The following is a 13,212-nucleotide window of genomic DNA, read 5'->3' on the forward strand; positions in this document are numbered from 1 at the left end:
AATTATTTATGGAAAAACCCTATAACACCTGTGTAACGAGCGAGCAATCGCAGTTCTCCGCGATGGCCACTTCTCAGCTCTTCTTCCGACTGCGCTACCGCCGCTTTCCTTCTCTCCTGCCCCCGACGACGGCTAGTCCCATCGCACCTTTCTTCCGATCAAACTCCACCTCCGCCAACTCCGAGGCGCAGCCTCCCGATCCCCCTCGCCGCCGCTTCCCTCCGCCCCGGCCGCACGAGTTTTCGGGACCCTCCGATTTTGTCGGTAGTTGGAATCCGACTGACGATCCTCGCGAGGCAAAAATTAGGCTTGGGAGGTTGCATCGGGATTACAAGAAGCATATGAAGCAGATCCGCGCCGAGTGCGCGCACGAGATGGAGCTGTTGAGGATCGAGAAGCAGAAAAAGGATGAAGCCCGCCGCGAGGCGCTTCGCCTTGCCAACGAGGAGCGGAAGAAGGCAAAGGCGGCGGCTGCCGAGATCCGCGCCGCGGAGAGTAAGGCCTTCCAGGAGGAGCTCCGCCAAACCCTCGTATGCTTCTTTCTTGCGCTTCATTTTTCTTTCTTCTTTCTGATAGTCTTATGATATCGATGTTGTTAATTTTCATTTTCTTCGTGAATTCCGAGTTGCTAATATATACACGAAGTACATTTTGAATTTTATATAAATGCCACAAATTCCGATAGTTTAAGAACAACCGGTTTCTTATTCCTAATTTGCTAATCTTCGCATGTCTTGAGGGAAAATATAGAAAACCTTATAGTACCCAATTTCGAGAGGTGATTTTTGAGTTATGGTTTTGTGAGAAACTACGGGGTTTTTTTTTTTTTGTTTTTTGTTTTTGAGTGACCATTGAATGATTGATCACAATTACTTTGTCATGTGTTATTTTAGAAGCATATCGATCAATTTCATGCTCGTTCTGCTCAGTGAAACTTTGGCACCACTTAATCAACTCTCTTTCCTGCTGGTTAATCAACTCGACATTGGCTTCAGTAAGGTATTGCAGCCTTATATGCATATCATATGGATCAACAAGTTCATGTTGACCCACACAACAAAATGAAGGTGTGATTTCAAAATGAGTGTTCCAAGGGCAAGAACTGCTGTTGATGGGTGACAATCAAACCATGATAACTTCTTATTCTGCTCGAGTACAAAGGTCTCACTTCTATCCATGCAATAGGGGCATGCCAATTTTCAATGCATGCTTCATCCACTCAACATAGAAGGTTGGAATATTAATACAACATTCAATGCAATTGGGATACCTTCTTATTATCCATTATAATACTACCTGCATTAGAAAATTCTCCTATGGCCATAAAGGTTAGATTTCTACTATACCGCAATACTTTCAACTTTATCAATTAGTGGTCCCAGAAACACATCAATTTCCATGTTGGGGCGGCCGAGGGGGGGGGGGGGGGTGCAAATTGTAGACCAAGAGCAGCACTAGCCAAATTGAATATGACATTACAAAGTGCCCGAATGGATTAAAACCATTTGTATATAACCCTGGTCTTATTTTGCTCATCGGCAATAAATTTTGGAAGATGTTATAGCAGGGTGTGCCATGACACAAATCTCATCTCTATGCATGTCATGTTATGTGCCTAGTAGTCTTCAACAACATAAACAACCATTGCAGGTTGGTGTTACAAGGTAAAACACCTTGTGCTACACATGTTTATTGTAATGGGTCTTCTCAAACCTTGCAATTACATAGATCATCATTTTTACTATAATACAACATTAAGGTGTTCAAGCACAATAGCACATATCAATCTTGACATATTGGAGGCATAAATTTCTTAACATGTCTCTACACCATCTCAAATTTAGCTTCATGTCATTCAGATTTTGCAAGGTATCCTTGAACTGTTGAACACTTGTAATTTTTTATCGAAACACTGTGTAGTTATGTTGTATTCTCTAACTTAGTTTCCATTTCTCATGAGGTGAATGAAAGCTTGAGTGGATATATCCCTCACACAATGATGTGTCTGAAATGTTCAAAAGCTCATAAAACGTAGATGTTGATTCATTTGGTTCTTCATGTGATCCATGATCGTACACGACCTTAACATTTTCACATTGATACTAAATTTGAGGGAATACCTAGTACATCATAGTTCTATAACCATCTAACTCTATGGAAGGGTTATTTAAAGATGATTTGCCATATCAGGGATCAGATGATGGGTGTATAATTAGTGGGTCATTGTGAGAGGTTCAATTAGTATACCTAGAAATGAAACGCCATCTGGGTAGGTGAAAATAAATAATGTCTAAAATTTCTAATTTATGCACTGTAAAAAGGACACTTAAATTTATCATAGGCAAATAGTATAAATATTTGAGTCCCGATGATAAAATTGGGATTCAACTACCCATTAGAAATACATCTACAAGACATTCAACTTCGATCTCTCATTTGATTCGATGTTCACTAACAAAAACAAAGTAAATTAGAAATATAGAAATTTAGGTTATTCATATATACCTAGTTGAACCTGACACAAGGCATGGTTAGGTAAGAGGTCTTATTCCATTCAGGCATCATGAATTTTAATCATTTTATGTGTCTAATTCTTAGTAATCAAAATTAAAATTTTCGGCAATACTTCCTAGCAATTCTCCAAGTACACATATCATCTAGTCGCGTACTTAGAGAACATATTAGAAGATTGTTAAAATCCCTAATATCATTACACTAATTGTATTAGGGATGCTATTTGCACATAGGCGGTAACAATTTGACGATGTACAATTTCGAGTTTAGAATCAAATACAACAATACTCACTTAAATTACATACATAATAGAATATATGTTTCATGGCTAATATACTCTCACTTAAATTACATTCATCGATATCCAAAAACTTCATGCCTAATTACCCTAAAATACAGGTATAACGTATTGTCTAGATTTACATGAGGGTAAAATATTCCACAATTTAAGTGCATTGATTAGATTTTTGATATGGTAGATGAATTTGTACGTTAGATTGACTTTCATTATTGTCTAAAGTTAGCAATGCTCCCTAATTCATAATTATATTTACATCTTAACCAAATTAATGTTCGGTTAGACTGACTTTCATTATTGTTTACACTTAGCAATGCACCCTAATTCATAATTATATTTACATCTTAACCAAATTAACACTCACTAAATTTGTTTGCATTCACAATGTTACAAATCAATTTATGATTAAATCAATTAATTAGCACTATCAAATACATTTAAACCAAACTAAATTAGTGCTATCAAGATTATATTAAAATTAAAATTTATTATAACTAAAACTTACAACATTTTAGAAGATGGAGGGACAAACTTACAAGGTATTAGAAGATTATATTTTTGAGTTAGTTTAGTTTAGGTTAGGTTAGTTAATGGGTTCTTGGAGAGGAGTGGATGGCGACAAACCTGAGCTAAGCATCCAGTGGCAGGCAACTAGTGGGTGGTGTTGGTGCAATCAAGTCTAACTTGGTTCTGATAGATCAACTATTATATTTTGATGTTTGGACAATATGTTGGCACAATCATATTGTGGAAAAGTATTAAGTTATGATTGATATATCAAGTAGGTCAATATTAATTGACCTTTTTGATAGTGTGATTTGTTTTTGTTATTTTATCTGATAAAGCTTCATTAAAAGTATTGTCTAGTTTTAATATGTTTTCGATTATCAAATTCAAATGTGAATATTATTTTAAACAACAATTCATACATTAATTAACATCTTTTTTCATATGCAATAGCTTTTCACTACATTACATTTGTCACACTTATTTCCTTATTGTAATTGAATTTGATCTCTTGTCATTGGAAACCTTATGGTACATACAACAACAATAACTACAACCAAGTCTTATTCCATTAGGTGGGTCGATTATATGAATCCTCTTACACCATTGGACTCTATCTCCTTTTATATCATCATTTATATTTAAATAAATTTTATCTTTTTTTTATCGTTATTAACCATGCCTTCTTAGATCTTCTTCTTTCTTGTTTAATGTGCGTATTTGCCATAGTTTCACATTACCTAACTAGAATAATTATTATTCATTTAAGTATATTTCTGCACCATCTTAAACACGTCTTTTGGAGTTTTCTCTCAATAGGTGCAATCTCGACTTTATCTTTAATATTTTCATTTCTTAACCTGTTTATCCTCGTATATTCGTACATCCACTTTAACAAATTCATCTCTATGATTCTCATCTTTTGCTTGTGTATTTAAGTCATAGTCTAATATTTAGCTCCATATAACATAATGAGTCTAATCGTTATTTTGTAGAACTTCTTTTTAAGTTTTAAAAGTACTTTATGATCACAAAGAATACCTGCCACTCTTCTACATTTCAATTATCTTGCTTATTCTATATAAGATATGTCTTTCAACCCCTCAATCCTTTTACAAAAATGATCCTAAATACTTAGAGCTCTCAGTTACAACTAACATATCGTCTCTTATCTTAACAATTGTCTTACTACATCTAATATTACTAAATTTAAATTTCATATATTCTATCTTTATTTTATTAAATCTAATTTTTTTTACTTTTAGTGTTTTTAGCCAAGATTTGAGTTTAACATTTACTCATTCATGTGTCTCATCTACCAAAATAATATCATCTACAAATAACATGTACCATGGTAATCCGTTTTGGATGTGTCTAATGAGTTTATCTATGATTAATGTAAAAAAATAAGGGCTTAGTGCTAATCCTTGATGTAACCCTATCTTTATAGAAAATGTTTCAGTTAATTCGCTTGAAGTTTTCATTCTTGTTATTTAATCCTCATATATATTCTTAATTATTTCAATATGCGCTATACTAACATTTTTTTCTAAAATTTTCACATAATTTCCCTCGAGAATTGATATCGGGCGGGATAATGATTATCCTGCGAGCAGTATTGATTTCATTGGTTCGACTGCGAAGATCAGAAATAATCTTCTAAAACCTGCTGATTTGGAAGATAACAAGGAAATAGGAAAATAAATATCACCGTTGAAAATTTTTATTAATTCAAAAAACTTCTCATAATATCAATTAGACAATTGATTAAATAGACTCAAAATCCTAAGATATAAAAAAAATTCTTACAGAAAGGAAAAATATTTTAACAACTTCAAAATCCTAAGTGGACTCAAAATCTTAAAATACAAAAGATAGAAAATATCTAACATACTCTAAATATCAAAAAAATATCAAAAATAATAAAAAATAATAAAAATATCTTTGGATTCTTCTTTATCAGTTATCCCGGGTTGAAAAGAACTCGTCCTCGAGTTTAAAATAGCGTAAGGTGGTAGCCTAGGAGAAAGATCCTTTGGCATCAACTCGGTAAAAGTGAGGGGGCTGATATTAGATGATGTTGCTAACTGATTCCGTTGCAATAAATGAGATCCATATGTACAAAAGTTCATCACCCGATGAGGAGGCATCATATTTATAATTTTAACTTTCTCTTCTACTTCGATCCTTGAATTATTGTCCACTTGAAAAACATCCTTTCAACAACATTGTCTTCCTTTTGATATTTATCATCCATTTCCATTGGGGAAGGTGGGATTCTGTTAAGTGTGAGAAGCAGCTGACTTGTTGCTTCGAAAGTGGTTAAAACAGACTGAATGACACCATGTCCAAACAAACATTTAAGCATAATCGGATTGGAAGATTCTGGCCTGTCTAGTAGAATCCCTAATAGAATCCTGTTCAGAAAATCAATAACTTTGCCAAGATAGAGACATTTTGTACACACAGTCTCACTCTTTGAAGTGCTTGCATGCCACCTAAAATTCAAGTGTCTTAACAGAATTGAGAAAACTGTGTTACCAACAGATACAATAGATGGGGAGATATTTATAGGATTGCTCTCACGGCGCAAAGTTAGTAGCATTGATTTTTCCATCTCCATAAAGAGATGGTTTATATGATAAGCAAGTGAACTCATCAAGTCATTATATAAAGAAAAGTAAGATCTCTGCTTGTCATCTTCTGTTCTACTCACAAGAGAGCTGTCTGGAGAATTAGAAGACTGGGATTGGTAGCCAGAAGCAACTCGCAAAGTTGAATAGCTATCTATACCCTGTCTATGTAAACCAATGGCTGCACGTCCAAGATCTCGATATATGTTAAATAAGTCAGAAACTTGAGTCTCAAAAGTCCACCCACGAACTCTTCTTCTCAGTAATGGATCAAGATACTGCCTGAAAGCACTAAAGCGTTGCTCTTCAGGAGAATCAACCACATGGTCCACACCAGGATCCACATGCACCTCATTAGAAGAATCATCTCTTTTAACCTTTGAAACTTCAAGTAGGGCAATATGCCACAGGACTTCACGATGGATATGCCCAATGTCTAACATCCCTGCTAGAATCTCCGAATTCAGTGAGCAATGCATTAATCCAGCGATTGTCTTTTGAAGCAGCAAGGAAGAGGAGAAATTTGACTACAAAGAGACACAATATATTCCACTGTCCTCTATAGACTTGGAATCCTGCAAAGATAAACCAGCAAAGGAACTGAATTGATTCATAGAATTTTTCAAATGCTCCCTAAGCGGGGAAGAAAAAGCACACGCAAGCGATGCAGAATGATGTTGGGTAAAGCCCTTAAAGACAACTGTGCTATGCAAAGCAATTGGCATGGCATCCGATGACTGAGTGATGCTAGGTCATTGAAGAAGTTTTGACAATGTTTCTATACCACTCTTCTTAACAAACATTCTATAAGTTTCAGAATTTTCCATTGTTCGATGAACTAACACCATGATATGAAAGATGGATAACTGCTCATCACGGATTCCTTCAACAGCCATATCCATGGCACTCGCCAAATCATGCCCTTCATTTGCCTTTTCTTCACGATCAATTTCCATGGCAGTGTTCTCATCCATATCAGCATCTTTAGTTTGTTTTGCTTACTCCTCAATGTGAAGATCCATATCAATTTCATCGACAATTTCATCTATCTCATCATCGTCAAAAACTAGATCGTTAATCACCTCGGACTCATCTTCCACATCTTTCTTAATCAACTGGTAAAACTCCTCTGTGTAATCATCGACCGATTTTGCATCGTGTCTCAATGTCTGATATTGCTGAAACATGGTCTGAGTGTAGTCGAAAGGAAGAAAGTGACTCTTCATCTTCTTCTTCATCTTCTCCTAGTCATTGATCTTGGCTTTGCCTTGTTTGTCTCGTGAGTGTCGCAATTGCTCCCACCATGTTGATGTTCGACCTTTGAGTTTGATGACAACTATTTTAACTTTAACACGATCAGACACTTCTTCATAATAAAAATTCTCTCAACTTTGTTAAGCCAATCAGTGAATTCTTGATCTTGAAATGTATCCGAAAACTCGAGAAGATCAATTGAAAATCCAATATCTCTGTACCATTCCTCTTGACCATGGCTTTTGTGATTGTGATAGGGGTTTTGATAAAAGTGGAATCAGAATTAGGATAAGAGAACTTATAACCTTCAAGATCCCGCGCCGCCAGACGTTGAGGTAATTTTGTGATTTTTCTCTATAGATCAAGAATCTCGTCTTGGGTGCTACGATCACAGTGCAAGGCTTCCTTAGCCGAACCCGCCTGTCACGATCACGACCACGACGACCATCCATAAGATCTAAAAGGGCTTTGATACAAATTGACGTTGGGCGGGATAATGCTAATCCTACGAGCGGTATTGATTTCATTGGTTCGATTGTGAATATCAGAAATAATCTTCTAAAATCTGTTGATTCCGAAGAATAAAAGGAGATAGGAAAATAAACGATACTGTCGAAAAATATTATTAATCCAAAAAACTTCTCATAACATCAACTAGACAATTGTTTAAATAGACTAAAAAACCTAAGATGCAAAAAAGAAAAAATCCTAACAGAAAGGAAAAATATTTTAACAGATTCAAAATTTTAAAAATCCTAAACGGATTCAAAATCTAAAATACAAAAGATAGAAATTATCAAAAATACTCTAAATACTAAAAAATAAAAAATTATCAAAAAATAAAAAAAATAAAAAAAAATAATAAAAATTTTCGGATCTTCCTGCATCAAGAATCTATCATAAGATTTTTCTAAGTTGATGAATACCATCTGTAAGTCTTATTTTTTTTTTGATATTTTTCAATTAGTTGTCTGAGAAGATGTATAATTTCTATTATTTCACTTCCAAGCATAAATCCAAATTAATTTTCGATCACTATTGTTCCCTTAGTATTTTTTCTATCACTCATTTCTAAAATTGCATGGTATGGCTCATCAACTTAATGTGTCTATAATTCGTATAATTTTGTACGTTTCTTTTGTTTTATATAAGAGATTAGCGTACTTACCTTCAGTTGATTAGACATTTCTTTTGTTTTCAATGTCAAGTTGAATAACTTCGTAAGTCATTCAATACTTGCTTCTTTAGGCATTTTTATATCTCTATCAGAATATCATTTGGTCTAATTATTTTTTTTTTATTTTACATTTCATTTAAAGTCTGTTCTACTTATGAAGTTTGAATTCTACGATAAAAATTTAAATTTTTATACTCTTCTAACCTACTTCAATTATTTAAGTTAAGATGGTCGTCTAAATTTTCATTAAAAAGTTGATGAAAATACCTCTTCCATGGCTCTTTTATTTCTTTATCATTCACTACTATCCTATTGTATTTATCTTTTATGCATTTTATTTGGGTAAGATCTTTTGTCTTCCTTTCTCGCTTTAGCTATTTTATAGATGTCCCTTTCCCTGTCTTTTGTATCCAACTTCTAGCTATCGATATAAGTATTCGAAAGTTTTATTATTGGCTTCATTCACTGTTTTCTTGGCTATTACAAACTTTTTAAAATTTTCTTTGTTCTTACTAGCCTATAATAACTTATTGGTAGTTCGTTTATCCTTTACTTTCTCCTATGCTTTCTCATTCCACCATTAAGATTCTTTACTTGTTGTGACATGTTCTTTTGACTCAATAAGTACGCTTTCAACCATCATTTTCAAATTTAATGTCATCTTATTCTATATCGTATTTGAGTTGTCATATATGTTTCCTAATAATTGTACTTTTATTCTGTCCTTAACTATACTTTGCTTCTCCTCTTTTAACATCCATCACTTGATTTTAGGAGTCGTGCACATTTTCCTTCAATTAATATTATGCTTAAGATATATATATCCAACACTACTATTTTATATTGGATAGTTAAGTTTTCTCCAATGTTGAACTTATAATCTTTTATAAATCTTTCTATCCTTCTTTCTTGATCGTAAGAAAGTTAATTTGTGACTTTTTATTTTCATTTTTGAATGCAATCTTATAGTATATGTGGCCATATATTCGTTAATCTCTAAGTTTCACACTAAGATTATAACAATCATGGGTTTCAAGGCAACTTAAAGCTTGCACTTTAAGTTGAAGAAAGATAAATGGCCTAAATAATGTAATTTATAATGCAAGATAAAATTCTTTGGCTAATTTATGTAATAAGGGTGGAAAAATAGTTAAAAGATATTCTTAGAACAAAATGAGGTACACTTGTTTCTAGCTTGAGGTGAAGTCCTTTCAGAAGCTTTATGTTTTAATGATCTCTCAACTGACAAGATCTAATTTCACTCGTACCATAATGGTATTGAACCGAATAAACACTACTTGGTGTAGAGCAAGAGAATTGAAAGAATGTCATGTGCTTTCAACTTTGGAATGATGATTATGAAAATATTGAAATTACAATTGATTCACACCCTAAAGAAGTATTGCAGTCACAATTTTAAATGCTGAGTTGGTTGGCATACAACAGGTAAATATTTGCACTGGCAAGGTTGCATGGACATCTCACTGGCATGTTTTGACTCCTATGAAGCTTTCCCTCCTCTTTCGCATCTAGGCATGAGCGAAGCTTTCCTATTGCAAGGTTTTGTTTCTCTTTCATGTACTTAATCTCCTCTATGTCCTAGCACAAGCAAAGCTTCTCCTACCATGAGCATCTCCTCCTTCACGTCTTGAACCTCAAGGTAATTTCCTTCTTATCTCTTTCCCCATTCTCCTCTCTTTCCCCTTATCCCCTCCTTGATACCTTCGACACTATGTTTTGGCATGCTCTAGTATGGCACATAATTATTTCTCCTTCTAACCAAGGATCAAAACCCTGGTTCGGAATGAAATTTCAAACCATGATTGCAATTCATTTACATTATTTTTGATGTCTTTGCATGTCCTAGTGCTTCTATTATTGGTAGCTCGGGGACATGGATACTATGATTGCGATTCATTTACATTATTTGATGTCTTTGCATGCACCCAAACTTCTATTATTGGTACCTTGGAATATTGATCCTTTTTGTTTTGTGTACCTTGTAAGACACACTAATCTCTTAGGTTCTAAACTAAATATAATTAATTTAAAATAATTTTTTATTATGAGACATTGGTATCTTCATATGCACCCATTATGTATCATGCTGTGTGAACATGCAATCTACATTCGATTTTGAAATTTTTAATATAAAGTTGTATTGGAATAAGATTTTATACCATAATTAATTCTTTAAGAAAAATACTCTAGTTTAATTGTTTTGAAGTACATAAATAAATTTAATTCCAATCAATGAACTACTACAAATTTAAGATCACAGTGGCCAGTATACCTTTTTTTCACTCAAGTTATTCTTGATTGTTTATGCTTACTTTCCTTTTTTTTTTAATCTTGGAGACGTCAATGATATTATAGTTATGAGTTCAGTAAACCGTGTCCATCCACACTGTGCCAATAAGAGATATTTGTGTGCAATAGCACTTTGAACTCATCACCTTCAAGCATTCTCATAGTCACAACGCCGTTATTTGTGACCGAAGTAGAAGGTTTTTCTTTAAAACATGTTATCTGTCATTTCATATTAAGACTGGAAAATTTGAAGGTCTAGCTTATTGACTTTTGAGAATATACTGATCACCGTGATATCTTTGCTTGTCTCTTGCCTAGGGCCGCTTACTTTCTTTCAGATGACTTTATGTATTATGTAAAAAATCGTATAGAGGCTACCACTGTTTTTTGTGATACATTTACATTGTTACTTGATGTTTCTTTTGTTCAATGGTCTTGCTAAACTGATGCAGTTGAAGGAAAGACAACAGAAGTTGGAAAGTTGGAGGGCAAAAGAGAAATTATTGACAGAAAAGAGAGCTGACAAGAATGAGCTTCTGCGTCGTCAGAGTTCAGAATGGGTTTCAGAGGATAAGTTAGAGGACAGGATAATGGAAGCAATTATCGGTACCACCATCCTTTAATTCATTCTGTTCTTTGTATTATGGCAGGTTTGCTCATATTTTCAAAGTCAGAGATTGTCCTGTCATTCGAAATTCTTCAGTTCAATAATGTAAACTGATAATCAACTAATAGTCTGAAGTTGCTTTCTTCAGTAGTTTTTCATTTGTCTTTCAACTTAATCAATATGGCTTTTAGGAGATGGCACTATAAGGTTTTCCAGTCACTTTTTTCCCTAGCTATTTAAGCGATTGCAGTTTCTATCCTGTTCTGTGTAGTTCTAACTATTTTTGCTCTACTTTTTTGTGCTATTGGGACTGTTAATTGTATGCTTCTACTTTTTGATGGTGACATTTTAGGATGTCAACATTTTAATTTCAGGAAAAATTGGGATGATGCACAATGAAGAGTGTGATGATTTATTATATTTCTGTTATCTAATAAATTGTGACGATTTATTTTTTCCAATAAAATTTATTTAATTTCCAATAAAATATTATTATTCTAATTTTTTGGGCCAATAGAATAATAATTATCTGTGTACGGTAGAGAGGTATTATTTCTCATTTTAAGTTAAGGTGGCAATTACGTCAGGCCTTCATGACTCAACCAGACTGGCTTTGGCTTTGCTTGGTATAGCTCAAGTGTCATGTTGACGGGGTGAGTCGAGTGAGGGTGGTTCAGCCTGTTAACTAGGTAGCATTGTTCGATTTTGGAGCATGCTAAGCATAACACAAGCTTGGACTAGGTTTTTTCATATTGTATTACTTTTTATATTTTATATTTTTATATATTTTATTTTAAAAATTAAGTCTTATCGAGCTTAGACCAATTATATTAGTTTACTAAATATCGTTAGCAGTGTAATAATTCTATTTGAAAAGATGCTCATTTGTAGCAGTACAAATCAAGGTAGTTGAATTTCCTATTGATCCTTCAAGTTCTATTGTTTGATATGTATTCCAGCAAAAGGCATAGCAATCACAAGTAGGTTTTGATCAATACTATGAATTAGTCATCGTTTTCAATTTGATAAATGTACTTGCAAACAAATGTATGTAGAATTTGGTATTCATCTAAATTTTAGTATCATAAGTATTTGTTACCTTTAGTCCATCATTGCTAATGGGTTCTCATAGCTATGTGAGATTATTATTTGTTCAGGATTAGTGGATAAGAATTTTTCGAATCTAATTTCACTTATCATTATACCAAACTTTGGTTCCTTGTTTGTTGTTTTCAAATAATCGATGAGCCCATTCGAAAGATTCAAATGAATGTGTTGAATTATTTGAAGAATTCAGTAAATCAAATATGGAAGTTTTTAAAAAGGAAATGCATGTAGGTTTCAAATAACTAAATTTTGTCCTCGTGGTTAGATTACAAACATAAAAACAAATTTTTTTAATCGATCAAACCCAACTGTTCAATTCCCTTTGAACCAAAAATGGCTCATCTTCTACGCCTGAAAAAAAAGGGGAATTTTTTCAGTCAAATTAATAAATGATAAAACAAATAATAAAAGATTACCAACAAATTGATTAATTTAATGATAAGTAAGATATACTTGAAAAGAATTTTTGGTTAACAATTAAAGGTTTGAATTTGAAAAATGGCATTACTGAACAGGAATTTAGTTTTATTGTTGTTACTTTGAAAGGGAAATCATCTCACATTTAATATGATATAGTAGCCAACACACAATTGTGTGGGAATGTTGGGACTATAGCCGTCAAGTTGGGTTAGGTCTGCTGGGTTGGTTCACCCTGTCAAGTAATTTAGGTGGATTGTGTTGAAATTTTATCAACCCATTTTAAGATGAGTTGAGGTGGGTTGGCCCCGACCCGCGTGGTTGGCCCGCGAGTTGAGAAAATTTATTTATTTATTTTAAAATTTAAAATTAAAATATAAAACTTAAT

General features: G+C 33.5%; 1 protein-coding gene across 1 annotated transcript; it reads left to right on the plus strand.

The window, feature by feature from the left end:
- Positions 1 to 62: 62 nt before the first annotated feature.
- Positions 63 to 11,450, plus strand: LOC141848000 (uncharacterized). Its single transcript, XM_074736114.1, has 2 exons — positions 63 to 530; positions 11,146 to 11,450. The coding sequence occupies exons 1-2, from the start codon at positions 63 to 65 to the stop codon at positions 11,314 to 11,316; spliced, it is 639 nt and encodes a 212-aa protein (XP_074592215.1). The 3' UTR covers positions 11,317 to 11,450.
- Positions 11,451 to 13,212: the final 1,762 nt, after the last annotated feature.

This window comes from Curcuma longa, chromosome 16 (genome assembly GCF_044706935.1).
Source record: "Curcuma longa cultivar G26 ecotype Majalengka, Jawa Barat chromosome 16, ITB_CL_G26_1.1, whole genome shotgun sequence".
In the NCBI taxonomy this organism is placed as follows: domain Eukaryota; kingdom Viridiplantae; phylum Streptophyta; class Magnoliopsida; order Zingiberales; family Zingiberaceae; genus Curcuma; species Curcuma longa.

Bases quoted from the DNA above. Each gene is read 5' to 3' on its own strand.
- LOC141848000 (XM_074736114.1), top strand. From the start codon at position 63: ATGGCCACTTCTCAGCTCTTCTTCCGACTGCGCTACCGCCGCTTTCCT. The intron at 531-11,145 runs GTATGCTTCTTT...AAACTGATGCAG, and splicing joins AGGAGCTCCGCCAAACCCTC to TTGAAGGAAAGACAACAGAA.